The 17,310-nt window shown below is 47.0% G+C and overlaps 1 protein-coding gene across 1 annotated transcript in view; it reads right to left on the bottom strand.

Moving 5' to 3' along the window:
• The window catches only part of LOC119463815 (uncharacterized), a 33,608-nt gene extending 29,699 nt beyond the window's left edge, over positions 1-3,909 (bottom strand). The window contains exons 1-2 of the mRNA XM_037724638.2: positions 3,549-3,909; positions 1,619-2,664 (exon numbers count right to left, since the gene is read on the bottom strand). Of these exons, the coding sequence (XP_037580566.2) occupies positions 1,619-2,664; positions 3,549-3,909 (1,407 nt within the window). The remainder of the gene's footprint in view (positions 1-1,618; positions 2,665-3,548) is intronic.
• Between the last annotated feature and the right edge of the window lie 13,401 nt (positions 3,910-17,310).

The raw sequence follows: 17,310 nt of genomic DNA, 5'->3' as shown, positions 1-17,310 counted from the left end.
GAGATCTTATGAAGAAAATGCTCCGTGCATTCGGCCTCGTGCTCTTACTGTGCTTAAGAAGAAATGGAATCATAAATGCAGGCAGTGCAACATAAACACTAATATGGGCTCCACAATTCAACAGTACAGAGCTGATCACGTCATTTGCCATTCGCTTCCTGATGACAGTCTTTCGGAATGATTACCGGAACCCGCATTCACAAAAACATTGCGTTCCGTTAGAGTTGTTCACATAGGCGCATGTATCAGTCAACAGGGACATTGGACATGTTGTAGCAATGACGATCAGCCAATAGCAAGCTGCTGTTACGGAACAAATATCTTTGTGAATTCGGCCCTTGGAGCATAAATGTTATCCACAGAAAGGCTCTGCAACGTACACGTGCTTACACACTTTTCTTTTGCCGCGTAGGTTCGTTGAAAGGAAAGTACTACCGGCCATTTCACTTTGAAGCTATTAAAGAATGTGCGTTTTTCCGCCGAAGCCGCCTTTCATTATTATAAAACAATAATTGTGGGGTTTTACGTGCCAAAACCACGATCTGATTATGAGTCACGTCGTAGTGTGGGACTACGGAATAACCTGGACCACCTGCGGTTCTTTAACGTGGACCTAAATCTAAGTACACGGGCGTTCTCGCATTTTGCCCCCATGGAAATGCGGTCATCCTGGCCGGGATTTGATTCCATGACCTCGTGCTTAGCAGCCCAACACCCGAAGCGCTTGAACCATCTGTTCTTTTCTATAGTAGCAAGATGATGAGTGGCGCCAGTTAGATGTTCTTCGTATGAATATTATTGCGATAGCAATTATATGGACACTCCAAAGCAGATTTCTGCCGTCGGCGTCGCCGTCGTCGTCGCCGTCGCCGTGAGGTTTCGTATGACGTCAATGGAGATGAAATCGTCGCCGCGCACCGAACGCTGTATGTGCGAGTGAAAGGGCGCGAGGGACGCGCGCTTTCACGGGGAGTGAACGCACGGCGGAGAACAAACGCGCGTTCGGCGCCATACTCCCTTAAGGGCTGCAGAAGTAGGCGTCTCTTTCCTCCTTTACAATCACCATATATGTAGAGCAAGCGCGCCTTCTTCCGACGCGCGAAAAGCCTTGGGGGGGGGGGGGGGCAGGGGGAGGGAAGGGAGGCGACGTTAGGCTGCGTCACCAAGTGCCTATTTATATCAGAGTCTCCGGCAACAGTCACCAACGCCGCACGCATTTTGTGCGAACGCGGGCAAAACGCCGACGGCGTCGACAACCGTTCTGCGTGTTGCCGGTGCTGGCGCATGTCGAAGTTTATACAGCTGATAAAGCTACTATCATTACTCCGTATAGCTCTCTACAAATTTGCTATCGCAATTGATGCTTCGCCTTTCAGGTGAAACTGCGACGACTTTTTTCGAAGCACGAACGACTGACACGATGAAAAAGAAGTGGGCACGAAAGTGTAAACACGATTGTTGAGCTTCAAAAATACGTAGGATTTTTTTTTCCTGGACCAGAGCCTCCGCACTTTAGCATTTTACTCATTAAGGGTCATACGTTTCTCCAAGCGACCCCCGCGTCTCAGTGAAGCCAACAACATAGCTTTTTACAGTATAGGATGAGAATTGAGCTTACCGTTGACAGCGCACTTAACAGGCCATACAATCCGATCACTGGAAGCTGTTCGCCATAGAAGATCTGTAAGACGTCCTTGACGAAGGTAACGCCACGCAGGGAAATATTGGTTCCATTCGTCACCCTTTCCAGTGCCGTCGGCCGGTCCGTGTTGAAAGCGTTGTTCCAGTTGATTTGCGGGAGTAAGTCGACTAATTCCTGAACGGTGAACGTTCGAAACGCGTGGCTTTCGCTATAAGAAAGCACTAGGCCGTCGACTTTGTAATCCAGGTCTAGCGTTTTTTCTACGGGGTCACTGATGTTCACGCCGAGATCAATGACCGCATCAACGAGATACTGCCTCACGCCTGGCTTGTAAACGAAGGCCTTCACGAGCGACGAGCCCACTTCAAGGTGCAGTTCACCCTTCAAGAGCCTGACGTTGACGAACGCCGAGAGTCCCGTCCTCAGGCTCGTGCTCACGGCAAGCTCAACAAGCCTCTCAGCTGACGCCACTGCGATCCACGTCATTTGCTCGATGCCCAGGGCTTCCATGACCTCATTGATGTTTCCCCCGGAGTTGCGGCCCGTGAACATCTCGTAGCAGCTGGCATGGAACAGTGCCATCTGGTGAACCGAAAGGCCGTACGGCGCTGGTTTGCCTTCGCGGATGTCGAACGACACGTTCAAGAGCTTGTCGTGGACGAGGGCGTTAAACAGCTTCGTCGTTTGCGAGATGTAGCTGCTGCCGCCTCCTAGCAATGGTCGCCAGTGACCGCATGCGAACTGGTGGAAGTCGCGGCAGGGGTCGGCATCCAGGTCGACGGCTCTTTGGAGCTCCCGGATCGCTACGAGGCACGAGTCGTTTGTTGCCAGGCCAGTGCAGAGTTGGCTGAGGTCGGTGAATGCGCCCGCGGAGGGCTCGCCGTAGCGTTCCGCGCGTACTGGCAGCGCCCGAATCAGCAGCAGGCCCACAATGCCTACGACGACTGGAAGGACAACGAGGACAGAGAACATAAACGTGAAGGCCTTCTGTCGCATGCGCGTGTTCCGGTCTTCTTCCTTTCCTGAAAAAGACCAGATATGACGAATCATAAGCTATATTGCACGTTAGTGCGCGGCTGCAAGAGCCTAATTATGTTCAATGAAGAATGACAATCCAGATATCTCAATAACGATAAGGATATGTTCTCACATGTTATATGCCTGATATCACTGCTAACTTAACAAAACAGCGACAAGTATGACCCACTTTTGTATATGAAGACTAAACATCCCGAGTGCGGCAATGCTAACTTTGTCAAGAGCATCAGAGCAAGAACATGAATCGTGCCTTACAAGTTCCGTGAAAATGAATGGTTTCAAGTACTAAAATGACTGGCGCCTTCTACATATTGATTTCACAGTCGCGAAGAGACAACGGTGCATTCTAATTATTGATATTTACAAGAGTACCGAAGCTGAGGAATTCTACTCCATCAGAGGTAGCTACAGTTTCCTACCATCAAATCATGTTTGCTGGTTAACATATCTTCCACCTTATTTGTGACTGACAAAAACCAAGTCATAGTCGGGGAAAATAATAATCTTGAACAATAATGAACATCAAGAAAGCTCCGCAACTCTGTCCTCTCTATAAACCATATTTAAGTTATGTTTCTCAGCGCATCGTACAAATCTTCAAAGGAACGGTCAAGAGGTAGAGTGTGTGAACCCTTCATATCATTCATTTATTCGGGGAAAACTGCTCTAAAGTGCCATCGACGTTAACCAATTGTCAATACGCCTTTATGTCCGGGCATATCATAGGGGTTGTCGCAAGATGATTTGAATTGATTTTAGACAGTGGGCGTAGAACTGAAGCCTCACGACCTGCTCGAAAGGTTGGCTCCGGGCTGAGGCTTCCCTGTTTCCCCAACTGCTGATCAGTGGGCGAACACGTTCGACTTACGTTCTTCATATTTTTTGTTCATTTCCACCCAGGTCGCGTTGTTAGGCCTCTGATGCCGCTGACCGGTGTCCTTGTCTCTGGCAACATTGCGCAGCGTGTTGACGTTCGCCCCGGGCCAAGACTTGGCGCTGGTCTGCGAATCCGACTTTGAGGCTGGTGGAATTGCGCAGATGGGCAGAAGCGTCATGACGTTGCCTGTGCGACGTGCGCCTATGACTTCGCGCACCCTGTCGATGTCGCTGGTCGAAGCAACGAGACCTGCGGCTCCCCGCGACATGGACGTGCTGCTGGTTTGCAGGGCGGAGTCGGAGCTTGGTGAGCTGCGCGTCACAGGCGCATGACCCGCTGGACTTTCGGCCATGGTAGAACGCTGATATATAGCAGCTGGGGTGCGTTTACTCTGTCCACAACGGTTCCTTTTCTTTTCGTCTTCTTTGGGCGCGAGACCTCCAGGCATGCAACAGGAAATGGTTCGGGGCTCGTGTTTCCAGTAGCGGATAATGATAGTTGGGAACGACTTTTGTTTTATACTAAACAACGACAACCGCTATCATACAGTTACTGCGGAAAATGTCATCGCTTAAAAGGTAACGCCTCGATATTCGAGACCCTCGTTTCATCGACGCAGGCACATCATTGCCGAGGTTTCGCTCAGGAGTAATGCTGAAGCCGGACACGGGGCCGCTACCTGCAAATAGTGGGCCTTCATCTCACGAAACCACTGGATTACGACCGTGTGTTTCATGGATATCAATACTGAGCCTAACTTACTTATATAGCCGAAACCACCCAGAATTTTTATACTTTATAAATTACGCTACAGGACAAACTACCGCAACGAAATTTGTAGAAATATGATAGTAATTGTGTTGTTTTTGTTTACTTGCTTGTTTGGGCCCAAGAGGCATAATATACGCCTTGAGTGAGGGAGTGAGTAAAAACTTTATTGAAAATAAATAAATAAAAGAGGACACGCTGGTTGGGGCCCCTATACCAGGGCTCCACAGGCACGAGCGGCTCGCTGGGCTTGGTCCAGAAGAGCCAATTGGCTCTCCCGGCCCTCGTCCGCAAGCCATGCCTCCCACTGCCTATTGCTCATGAGTGGATGTTTCACTATTATTGGGCTGTCTATGTGCGGAGGCCTCTTGGGACACTCCCATGTGATGTGTTTTAGTGTGGGTATTTCTGTGCACCACGGGCACTCGTCAATGAACCTCGTGGGGTGTATTCTGTGTAGGTGGTGCTGGTTGGGGTATGTATTTGTCTGAATATGACGCCCGTCCCTCTCCTGTTGGCTGTTCAAATTCAAGTGAGGATGTCCAAAACGTATCCGCTGCTGCCTTTGCTGTAAAAGGATGTCACGAGAATTCGGTGGAAGGTCGTCGCTGTGCCCTGCCGTTGCTCGTAAGTTTAATTATCGAGCAATATGGTCTGCCCTCGCGTTCCCTGCCAGTCCCTCATGTTCTGGACACTATATGATAGTGTGGTGCCCTTCTAGTCGATTGCCCAAAATTTTGATTAATGACTGGGGTGCCATCCCCTTTAGAAACAGGCGGCAAGCTGCTTGTGAGTCCGATAATATGACAGCCGAATTGGTTTGGCGCTCGGCGTCCTGAATGGCCAAGGCGATGGCTGCAGCCTCTGCCACGCATGCCGATGAGGTTTTGAATGATGCCGTTGTAACGTTGTTCTGACACGTAGAGACTACGGTGAACGTGTCGGTATTGGTTCGACTAGCATCGATGTAATACACTCCCGGTCTCATGCCGAAACGTTTGTGAAGAGTCTTTGCCCTTGCTCTGCGTCGTCTGGGATGATAGTTGGGGTGCATGTTCTTGGGAATTGGGGCCACCGCGATGTGCGATCGAACATTTCGGTCTATCTGTGCCGTCTCCTCTCCGCAATACTGAGGCCTCAGTGTAAAGCCTAACCTCGCCAATACTTCTCTGCCCTGAGTTGAAGAACAAAATAGTTATTTCTGAGCATATAACGTCGCGACTGCATACTCGTCAAAAGTATTGTGCAGGCCTAGTCCCTCAAATCTCTCTGTGCTAGCGCATTCGGGAAGACCAAGGGCGGCTTTGAAGGCTGTTCTGATTATCGTGTTTGCCTGTATAATTTCTTGGTTCGTCAAGGCCTGATACGGAAGGGCGTATGTGATCCGGTTGATTACGAATGCGTGGACCAGGCTGATGGTCTCTTCTTCAGTTATGCCATCTCTGCTTCTTGCCACTCTCCCTACCATCCTGGCAACGTTTCCTGTGACTGCCTTTAGTGTTTGAAGGGTGTGTGATGTTCCAGCGTTCTGCTGTATCCACATCCCCAATATTCTGAGTGTCTGCACTTCTTGAATCGGCGCCCCGTCGAGAGTCAGTGTGATTGGCACTCAGTCTTTCTTTCTTGCGTATTTCGCACGCACCCGAATCACTTCTGATTTCTCGGGTGCGCACGCCATGTCCGCCGCCCTCGTGTATTCCACGACTTTTTGAAGTGTGTCAGCCTTTTGAAGAGTGCCTTGCTTGTTCCCGTAGGACCCCTGGTGAGCCCAAAGCGTGATGTCATCGGCATATATCACACAGCCGAAATTCGGGTGTTTATCTAGCTCCAGAGCTAGCTTCCTCATCCCCACACTAAATAGCAGTGGAGAGAGTATAGCTCCCTGAGGGGCGCCTCTGTCGGGACAGCTGAAGGTGTCAGACCTCGTGGAGCATATAGTCCGATTGTAGCCGTGCGGTCACTGAGGAACGAGCGCACGTAGGTATAAATTCGTGCTCCGCAGTTTACCACTTGCAGTCCCTGCAACATAGTGTGGTGGCACATGGTGTCGAAGGCCTTTTTGATGTCCAATGCCAATACAAATTTATCGTCCGAACCTCTGTTGGGGTGGAGTAGCAGAAAAACGTCCTGCGCCGACACGTGGGTTCGGAAACCGAACATGTTTTAGGGGAACATGTTGTTTAGTTCTAGGTGATTCGAGAGCCGGACCTGCACAACCTTTTCAAAAAGTTTCCCCGCGCATGACGTTAATGATATGGGTCGAAGGTTGTTGATGTTACGGGGCTTGCCCGGTTTAGGAATCAGGATTATTTTGGCTTCCTTCCATTCTTTGGGAAGGACGCCGTCCTCTGTCCAGACCGTGTTGTTAAAGAATTCGGTCAAGCTCCTTAGCGTCTCGTCACTTAGATTGCGAATCATTGTCTTCGTGCCCAGATCTACCCCTGGGGCGGTGTTTTTCCTGAAGAAATGCCGCCACGTAAACCTCCTCAAAGGTTATGGGGGCGTCCAGTTCTGGTTGGTCCTGTCCTTCGTAAACGGGCTTGGGAGATTGCCCGGTCGCGGCCGTTCCTAGATAAGATATACGCCTTGTAATACGCTGAAGTGCCGCTATCAAAAAAGGTGTAAGCTAATGTGAGAAGCTTTCTAAGAGCTTTTATTCTCATTTTTATTTCTGGCGCTATTGTTTCAACAATTCACATAAGCTATTGTGATGCTTCTTTCAATGATAGTGGTAGTGATCAAGGGGATAGAATTTCCTTTGGTAAGTGAAAACTCGAAGATCTTTCTGGCGCACTCTCCTCATAACTGTTCTTCACAGGTCAAATGATCCTGGTAATGCTTTCGTCAGGGTCAATACCGAGAGCGATGTCAAATTTTCAACATTGTTAGGCAACAGAAACTGTAATCGTGTGCTTTTTTGTGAAAGGAGCCGTAGGCATGCGTAAACTTTGCTTTTATTCCTTAGAGTTTATCTGCATCAGTGTACTCAACCCACAGGTTCCATGACAGTTGGAACTGGCATGCAAAGTGCGCTTTAGCGTAGTTGCATTTCTTGCTTCCTCAACACGGTTCCTGCGATATGGCCATACGAGTACACGAAAATTTTTATTAGCGTTACACGTCATCGATAAACAGCCTCATCCGTGGTCGGCGCCCTTCGAATGGATCTCGGGGCCACACAGAACACGTGCATGATCCACGGATTGCGATGACTCCCCAGCCGGCGTCGCCGTCAGGCTTAACCACCATTCCGTACGTCCAGATCAAGCGCTCGCGACAGCGTGAGTGCCACTTCTGCAAGAACATGAACCAACGTGGTCGTGCTTACGACAGGGCCATATTTATAACCCTGACCAGTGCGCAAGGGAACTGAAATGACCCTACTGCATTCATTCCACGCCTCCTTCCCCGCGAAAATGGAACACATGAAAAGGAATGCAAAAACAACATAATAGAAAACATGTAGGTGGGCAGTTTGTATAGTGAATAAACATTTCAGTATGGTCACATTGCAGTGAGTGTGCGAAAAAATAAAATATTGTCAAATGCGTCAGTTGAGTAAGTCGAGAATTTACCTCTTCATTGGGTGAACTGATGCCCAGAAAAACGAGCAAAGCTCAAAGAATAGACGCAGCGGCGAGCACAATTGGTGGTACATCGGAAATCTGAACTCACGGGTCAAGTCGATCCGATATTTAAGCATGTAGCGCAGCACACTCCAGAGCAATCACTAGTGCTCGTGTACATGCAAGAATGTACAACATTATTCTAGTCGCCTGCCGTCTCATTATAAAGGACTCTTTCGTTACATAATTATGACAACAGTGAAGGAGGTTCGGATGCCATACTTGCGTCTCGCACCAGGCGATAACTGGAGAACATTCACAATCCGGTGCAAGACGGTTATCGACAAAAAGCAGAAGAAACAATGCACATCTTGATAATAACACTGCCCGAGAGAAATATCTGCTAGCGTACCAAATTTGCGTTGCATGCCGTTACGGAGGCTGTAATAGAAGGCTCCCCGAGTAACATTTCTCATCGTTAAAGCCGTCAAATGTTATTTCGCAGTACGTAGCTTTGTGTTTGCAAATTTTCAAGCGAAGCTTTTTTTTTTTTTGGTTGCAATACGTCCCGGACCTTTCTGACCACGGCTGCCGGGTGCACGGTTCTGCTGTCGTGATGAATAGCCCATATTTAAAAATGAAGAATTGAATTACACGACCGATGGTGTGATCAAATCTTGTCACCCCAGCACATCAACTCGGTGCTCTAACCACGGGACAACAATCGCCCGTGTGCTTTAGTGGTGCCAACGCCAGCTAGCTCTTTGAGATGACCCCCCCCTCCCCCCCCTCCGCCCCCCCCCCCCCCCCCATTTGTCACATTGCATAGAACAGGTATGCAAGAGCACATGCCTGCGCCGTCGAAGACGCAGGAATGAAATGAGCAAGTTTATATCATTTGCTGCAGCGCTTCACGAAAGCTTTGCTTCACATAGGTTCCAAGGTGTGCGTTGGATATGCATAATTATATATATATATATATATATATATATATATTTTCGTGATATGACTTGCGGGAAGGTTTTCGAATACAAACAGTACAGCACGTACGACACCAGCACACCTTTTTGTCGATGGCCAGGCACTCGTGATGCTCGTCAATATTGGCTGCGTCTTTCCCGATTGACGCGGATTCGAGCAGGTTGACATCCGTCGCTGCACCCTGCTTCTGTGCGCAGAACGTCTCGTAGAAGTACTGGCGCACAATGGTTCCGTTGTACTCGAGCGTATCCAGGACCTGCGTTTGCCCGCGCTTCGTGTAAACATTTATGCCCTTCTCATGTTTGTAGCAGGCAGAAACGATCGAGATCGACAAAAAAGACCTCACCATCCAGGAAAATCCTAAGAGGCCAAGGACGTAATTTGTTAAATGGACACTAAATGAACATATTAATTCAAGCTGGATTGAAAAAATAGGCATAGTAATTAGAATGCGCATTTGCGCATTCGTCATTCATAGCGAGAACAGGGTTCTTGCAAGCGAGAAAATGACAATAGAAAATTGGTTCGGAGCCACACATTTTGCACTTCGGTGCCTCTCATGTGACGTCAGCATTGGCTAGTTTACAGAGAACGGTGAAAAGAGAGGTTTCGCGGGGATAACGTCTATTTTGGTAGGGTGATTCAAATTGAACAGCAGCAGCGCTTCCTCCAGTGTCGATTTTCTACGCAACAAAGCCAAACATTGCACACAGAAAAAGATGAAACATTTAGACGAATAATTGATTGACCTAACTTGGCTCAATATTTTCCCTTATATAGTCCCTGTATGACACACCATTGCGCAAACAGTCTTCATAATTAGCCATGAAAGGAGAATAAGCGCTTTTCCTTGAATCGCAATGCTACACCTAAAATGGTCGCATAGGGAATGAATAGAAAGCTGGCCCAACTTTGTAGCATAAAAATTTATTAGCGATGTTCAGCAGCCCTAGTGCACAAAACACGACATAAGTGTTATTACTATATGTCTTTGCAAAGTAAATCAGCAACGTAACAAACTATTATTACATCAAAAACCCCCGACTATGTGGCACGAGAGGAATGAAAATACTCGTTTAGAAAAGTATGTCGTTCAACCGTAACTGTACTAAACCTTCCCAAGGAAATTACCGCATAAAGTAAGGCGAAACCGAGGAACTCGATTTTTATTGGTAATAACAGCATGACGGCAACAAACCACGAAGCTTTCCTGTGGTAAAACTATATTTAGCATCCTTAACGAAGGCCGAAATTGCATTTTTTTAAATCCTACGTCTTTGTTAGTTAATATATGTACAGTTTTTCGTTTGGGAACATGTGGTTAAGTTAGCGTCACAAAGGAAGGCAACAGAAAAACTCGTAGTCCCAAAGTTTGCTAACTTTCTTATTTGTTTGTTTTTATACTTTATACATTACTTTCAATGCTTACGTTTGGGCAATTTCCTTAAACGCAAACATTGTCAATGAAACTAGGTACCAGTAATATGGCACACCGTGAAAGAACATTTACAACAGGCGGTTAAAGAAACCACAGAAGATGCAGGCAACTACAATGGGAAAGTCTCGTAAGCACGAACCTTGAGTGTGGTTCCGTATGGATCATCTGCAGTGGTGAGCGGCACCCAGTTGCTTGTACTCGGACAGACATCTCTGGCAACTTCAGGCCCTCCTACCATGCTTCGTCCGAAATGTCCGGAGTGCCTCTTCTCGAAAAACAAACGCACATGGTTAAGACATAGTAGTACAATTATTAAAGCGCGGAAAAACGGAAACAAAAAGACACAAATGAACAGGACGAGTGCCCATGCGTTGGCACACGATTTTCTTCGACCCAATGAAAAGTATTTGTTCAAAAAAGGCCTCTCTAAAGAGCTACCTAATAAGGATAAAACTGCAAGTGCGTGTTTTCGAACCTGTGTATAATTATACTCAATTCATTTATAGATTCATGATGTAAACCCTTTTAATTTTTTTGCTATTTTCTGTTTTCTGATTTTCTTCCGCTTTATCGGCCATTTATCTGTGGAGGTACTGGATAAACAAAAAGAAAAAAAAAAACAGAAAGAAGAAAAGACAGGTACTTACAGGCAGTGATTTTTTCTCTCTTTCCAGCTGCGTAGAAGGATTGCAGAAGGCAGAGAAGAGATAGAAATAGAAACGTTTCTGTATGCCTGCTGAGGCACAAAATATAAGCTACCTATGCACTTTGTATGAAAATAATTTAGTGCTTTGTCTAAGTATGCGCTTAATTTCTAAGCCGTAATCTTTTTATCTAGCTTCGTAACGTGGCAGGCGCACAGACTGCTTACCTGTGGACTAAAAGCTGGGGCTAGTGTCGGTTTTGCAGAAGCAAATCTTGCGTATCCTTGTCTTATTGGTGCGTTGACGACTTTCTCAGCGTGCTTCTTGAATTTTTGGAATTCTTCCGATTTGAATAGATCATCCGAAGGACTACCGCTTATGGTGACCACAGGGATTACATGGCTCTTCATATAATTATTCGTACCAGACCTCTCTTCGTCTGTCATCTGATCGACCTTGAGGATGTAGTAACCGTTCTGTCTATACATGTCTTCTATGTCCCCAGGAAGCAAGTCACCTTTGGACTCACTCACGCCAAAGCTGCGGTGCTTTGACTGCTGAACAGAAGTCGCGGTTTCTCTGGACTTGGCGTCTTCATTGCTGTCGTAATCCAAGTGCCTGCTTTGAGCATGTCGCTTGCCTAAGTGATGATTGAAAGTCTTCACCAAGCTTCTTTGGAAGTGTTTTGAAGACTGGATATCCCCGCAGTCAAAGTCATTGCGTTGTTCATAGCATCTTCCAGCCCCACCTATGTGGTCTCTAGTGCGTCGAACAAATGAACCAAGTCTAGGGAGCGTAACAAGGGAACGTCTGTGCCTTTCCTTATCTGCGTTTTTCAGGAAGGGGAACGTCAGCTTATCTCCCGGCACCTCTCCATGCAATCCCAAGACATGGCTTCTGTCTATTCGCTGGTGTTTCAAAGACCTAGCGGCAACATTCTTGCATGGAGGCTTATCGGCAAAGCTCATACACGGTAATTCCATTCGACGGAAAGGCCGAAAGCTCGAACCCAGAGCATTAGCAACATCGCCATAAGTGTTCTTTTCAACTGCACCATCTCCGATCGATAACGAGTGCTCGCGTTCCACATCAGAGTCATCGGATTCGATGTTGTCGACAGCTGGCCGGCTGTCGAGCAGGGATTCCCTGTTTCGTGGGTATCGAGTTCCGAGGAGTCGACTGGTGTTTGTTGACCGTGTCAAGGTCATAACCACGGCTGCCGAAACAACGGCAACATGAAAAATCTGAAACAGAAAACATTCAAGCTGTTGCTTACCATGATAATTCTATGATAGACGGGTGTTTAAAAATTTCGGGCACTACACATCCTGCGAGAAGTCATTTACATGAATGACATAATTGCCCTGCACCATAAAGGGATATGCGTTTTCCAATTGTGGTTGATTTAAGGAAAGATATGTGGTGCTGGTTGCTCTTTCCTAAATGTAATAGAAAACGCACACAACTACGTAGTTTTCAGCAGCCCGATAACCTATTCATGAGCTATAAGGTTTGTTTAAAAAAACAAAGATTTGGTCGCTGGCACAGTGAGTTTTGCTAATAAAATTATGATTAGTAGTAATGTAGGTAACTGCAACGTTGAGGGGTTTCACAATTGAAGCGCTCAAGGATTTGAGATCTCATAAGGAGAGAAAATGCATTTCAAGCTGTGCAACTGTATTAAATGAAGATTTGCAGTGGGTTTGCTGTGCACAGGAAATGTGCTCATCTGTGCACTGCCAGAATAAATTACATCTTTTGTCTGAGGAGGTAAAGCTTAAACACATTAATTGCAGCGCAGGAAATGTTCATCTACTCTTCGCACATGTCTCTTGTTATCTGTTCTGACTTAACCTGTAAAGCAGCCCTTCAGAAGCAAAATCTATGGTACATTGTCAGGGCCCTAATTAAGTTACTGCTATACAGGAAGCCCTGCGAACGCACATCAGACATTTTGCACCTGCCCCCTATCAGCACCTTGCAACACCAACTTCATACAGGCGCCAAACATCGTTCTCTAAAACTATCCTCAAGTACGAGTACAACGACAAACTTCCCTCGGGCTTCACCACTGCATCTAAACAATCGATACACCCTTGGTGTCTTATTAGCCCCACAGTACATCTCAGTGTACCAGGAATCACGAAAAAATCTGAGCTGGCGTTGCTTGTGCTGAAACAACTGCCTCTGCTTCTTTTGCACGAGAGATATGCGGACAGTGTACATATTTACACTGATCGTTCCACAAACCTCCAGTGTTCGTCCGGTGCTGTGGTTTCCCTAGCAAGAGCTATTACCATCAGCTTTAGGACTGACTACCCAAAGACATCCAGAACTGCGGAACAAGCTGCTCTGCGCGCTGTACTTTGTTTAGTCAATCGGGAACCATCTCAACATAGGTCAATCTTCAGTGACTCAAAGGCAGCCCTATAATCTGTGCTATCAGCTCTGCATCGCGGGCCATACGAACAGCTCGTATTCGATATTAGATGCCTACTCCATACATCACATGACAAAGGACACCACGTGATGTTTCAGCGGCTGCCAAGCCACTGCGGCGTTATAGGGAACGAAGACGCCGATAATGCCGCTCGGGCAGCTTCTGAAGACACACAGGAAGAACCCATACCACTTTCAAGGTCCGACGCAGCCAACAGACTTCGGGGGCTTGCACAGGAGATCGCACTCTCTTTATGGTGCACACCAAGCAGCCAGACCAACAGGAGCAATCGTCAATACCACCTGCCCTCTTTGATGCATCTCTGTATGCCAACTGGACTCGACGAAGAGAGGCCACTCTGCTTTATCGCTTATGGCTAAGGGTGGCATTCAGGAAATCTTATTCATGTCTCATCGGAATCGCCGACAACACTATTTGCAATACCTGTCTTTGCGAGGAGACCCTAGAACACATTCTATATGACTGCCCTGAATAAAAATGCCGCCCAAGCACTCCGTACAGATGGTTAACCAGCGAAGCTGAAACGTGCGGCCCCGGTGTTTGGCAGTGGGCTAATCCCGACGCTGTATTGAAGCGTTTCTCAACTGTTGGTTACATGTTTGTGTTTATAGCGGAACGCAAGCTCCAATGGCGGGCGGTTGCTGCTAACCACGACGCCGAGCTAACTCGAGATATCGAACGCATGCGACAACGACGAGCCGAGGAGGTGGCGTTGCGGGCAGAGCAGCGTCAACGTGGCAATGGCGCGAACGCGTTCGCCGGGGCCAACGCCCGCTTTCGGTGGGAGTTTCTCGAGCGGCACTTTGGCTTCGGCTGCGACGAAACGTCCACGTTGAAATCGCGAAGTGGAACACAAGCGTCAATGGCGGGCGGTTGCTGCTAACCACGACGCCGAGCTAACTCGAGATATCGAACGCATGCGACAACGGCGAGCCGAGGAGGTGGCGCTGCGGGCAGAGCAGGTACAGCGCAGAGAACCACGTCACTAATAGCGCTGCGATTGGCGCGCGCGCTTGGGTGCGACGTAGAGAACGACGTAATTGACGGCGCAGCCAATGGAGACGTAATCGAAACATGTGGCGAACGGTTTTTTGTTTCGCCTAACCATATACAGCTTTCGCTCTAATAATGTTCAGAGACAGTCCCTGGCGTCCTTTCTAGCGCACCTTGACAATAGACCCATGTCAGCTGAAACGATTCTCACATGTCGTCGACAGAAGACATCGCAGCAGAAGGCGACGAAGGGAATACTTAGGTTTTTGAAAGAAACGGGCTTTGACAAGCGGCTGTGACAGTGATGTCACGTACCACGCAAGAGTGACGGACTGTGACTGACGATGTGTGTGCTATGCTATGTGCTCTCTCTCTCTCTCCTCCCCATCTTTCATTCTCCCCACCCGCTCCGATGCGTAGGGTAGCAAACCGGTTATGCTAAACTGGTTAACCTCCCTGCCTTTCCTTTCCACTCTTTCCTTCCTTCCTTGTATCGTCGACAGCATGTAGGTTACATTTGCAGTATTCATTTTTCTTACTTTATCAAGTACTATCAGCAACGCTGTTATTCGGTTATGACAAAACAGTTTAGCGGAACTGCGCAAGGTAAAAGAAAGCTTAATGAAATGAAAGAACTTTTGATTTGCCGCACACTTGAGGAACTCCTATGTGATTTCATTTGAAGCTTCGCGCCAGAGTCGGCTGCACAAGACTTTAGCTATTTTTTTATTACTTAGGCGCCGAACGACGAAAGCAAGACGATGCCACCTTTCAAAAACGTTGATAGATTTGCAGTCACAATCTTAACCATGCTTAGCCTATATTTCAGCACAGAATTAGTACGCGCTGTTACCAAAAACCCAAAAGTAAATACCTTTCTTGACACTTCGAAAAGGCTCATTCCGGCTTCAAATTTTCCAGGTGTGACGCGAGGCAGGGCGGCATAGACAGTAAGATACACAGGATGTTGAGAGGTCAGTGCATTACAGCCAGGAGGAGCTTAATGTCGAGGAATAGCTCCAGACCCTTTGAACGAGGAGAATAAACTACCTAGTGACCCGCGTGCACCCTTTATTTTATAATGAACAGCCAAGTTTCCTCCTCTACCAACCGTCTCTTGTAATTCTCACGGGCCACAATTAACATCGGCCTGTGTAGTATTAACAAACAGATCAGATTTATTCGTCATTGTTTATCTTGCTGTCGACGCCCCCTGATACAAGCTAGCTTTCATCATGTTAACTTTGCTTTCGGGTAAACATATGCCGCCTTGTACGTTGATTTACTTGCTTCACCGAGTTTCCGTACGTGAACCATAGTGCTCGGCCAGAGTATGTTGGCGTTGGCATCAACTTACAGTGAACATGAGCATGCCTAATGGCTAGAACTTAGCCGCTGCTTGTTACGCCCGTATTCCCTCTTTCTCGAGATGTCGGTGTGGAGGGCCTGCGTTCGGCTCACGGATGCTCCCTCGGGTGTTAATTAAGAAATTTGTCTGACCATTAAATTGAAAGTGTCCCTTTTATCTTCCAAAGTTTAAGATGAGTTTAGCAAAGCAGTATCGTGTGGGATGTCTTAGGAGAGCTGCGATATCGCGTTCCCATTCAAAACTTTGCGTCAATATATGCCCTCATAGGCAGCCACAAAAGCGTCGCTGAAAACACAGTGCAACAAAATTTCCTTTCAGACTATTATTTTGCGACTAATGAGTTCCCCGTTCTAACTGAGCCAACAATAATGGCAGTGAGAGATGAAACTGTAATACATTTTTATTCAGTATTCCATCTAGCTAGTCAAATGCCAAGTGTTTCTTATCTTGATTTTAAATCTTCAATAATGCGGTTGCAATTTCAATCAGAGTGCTTTCCGTTCAGTGTACCATTCTGACGTAATTACTTACGATCCACTGAAGCTTTTTCTTTGGATGAAACAAAATATTAAATGAGACCTCAAGATGCAGATTTAATTTATAATATTCTGAAGGGGGAAATCTGCACCCTGATGGCTTGTTCTCGAGCTCTTAAATGAATACGTCCCACAAAATTCATTTTTCAGAAACTGCTGTGGCTACTCAATGCTCTAATCGCAATATGCTTTCCCTGTCGTTCTAGTGTTTCTGAGACGAAGAATCCATCTAAACACCAATAGATTCGCACAGGAATAGGCATGGGAGCATACCAAACGACATGAGAATGTGTTGCCCATGCGGTCTTCGAAAGAACAGGAACTGGCGCCCGTCAGCGTTCAAAAATATGTCTGAGACGAATGACCCCCCCCCCCCCCCCTTCTATGTATTTGAATATTCAGTGACCAGATTATTGATGTTCCACATGTTAGCAGCAGCTACTATTACGATTGGGGCGCCATACACTTGTCGGCGAAGACGTTGCAAGCTACAAGACAAAGTGTGCAGTTCTTATGACAACACACGCGCGTTCTGTTGCTGCTTTCTTGTGGCTACATAGAAACTAGAAGAAACTCAATGGGCTCGCAGGAATAAAGTACTCAAGAGCACTTATTGGGTTAACATTCGCCGAGCCTGCATCATTGTAGTGTAAGAGGTTCAAGAAGAAACAAGAAGTGTTTAGTAAACAAGCTGAAGTCCTGACTTACCTTATGACAGTGGGTAGCGCAAATCTGCTGAGCAATGCAATAATAACCTCATTCGCAATTAACTCATTCAGCAAAAAACCTGAAAAACAAAAGCAGCCGGCTGACTCAGGGTCTTTTTCGAGCAAAATGTGGCACCATCTGTCGGTACCTAAGTCAGTGTACTCACAAAACTGAATTCATGATAAGCTTTGCAAAAATGCAAAATCTCTCTCTGATCAAGTTATTGAAGAAAATTATGGTTCCCATATTTCGTCTTTAGGAGCACTTGGAGGAAACACACGAAGATTCA

Source organism: Dermacentor silvarum, chromosome 9 (genome assembly GCF_013339745.2).
Source record: "Dermacentor silvarum isolate Dsil-2018 chromosome 9, BIME_Dsil_1.4, whole genome shotgun sequence".
NCBI lineage: Eukaryota > Metazoa > Arthropoda > Arachnida > Ixodida > Ixodidae > Dermacentor > Dermacentor silvarum.
Note: the sequence above shows the minus strand (reverse complement) of the source record. Positions and strands in the feature narration are given on the sequence as shown.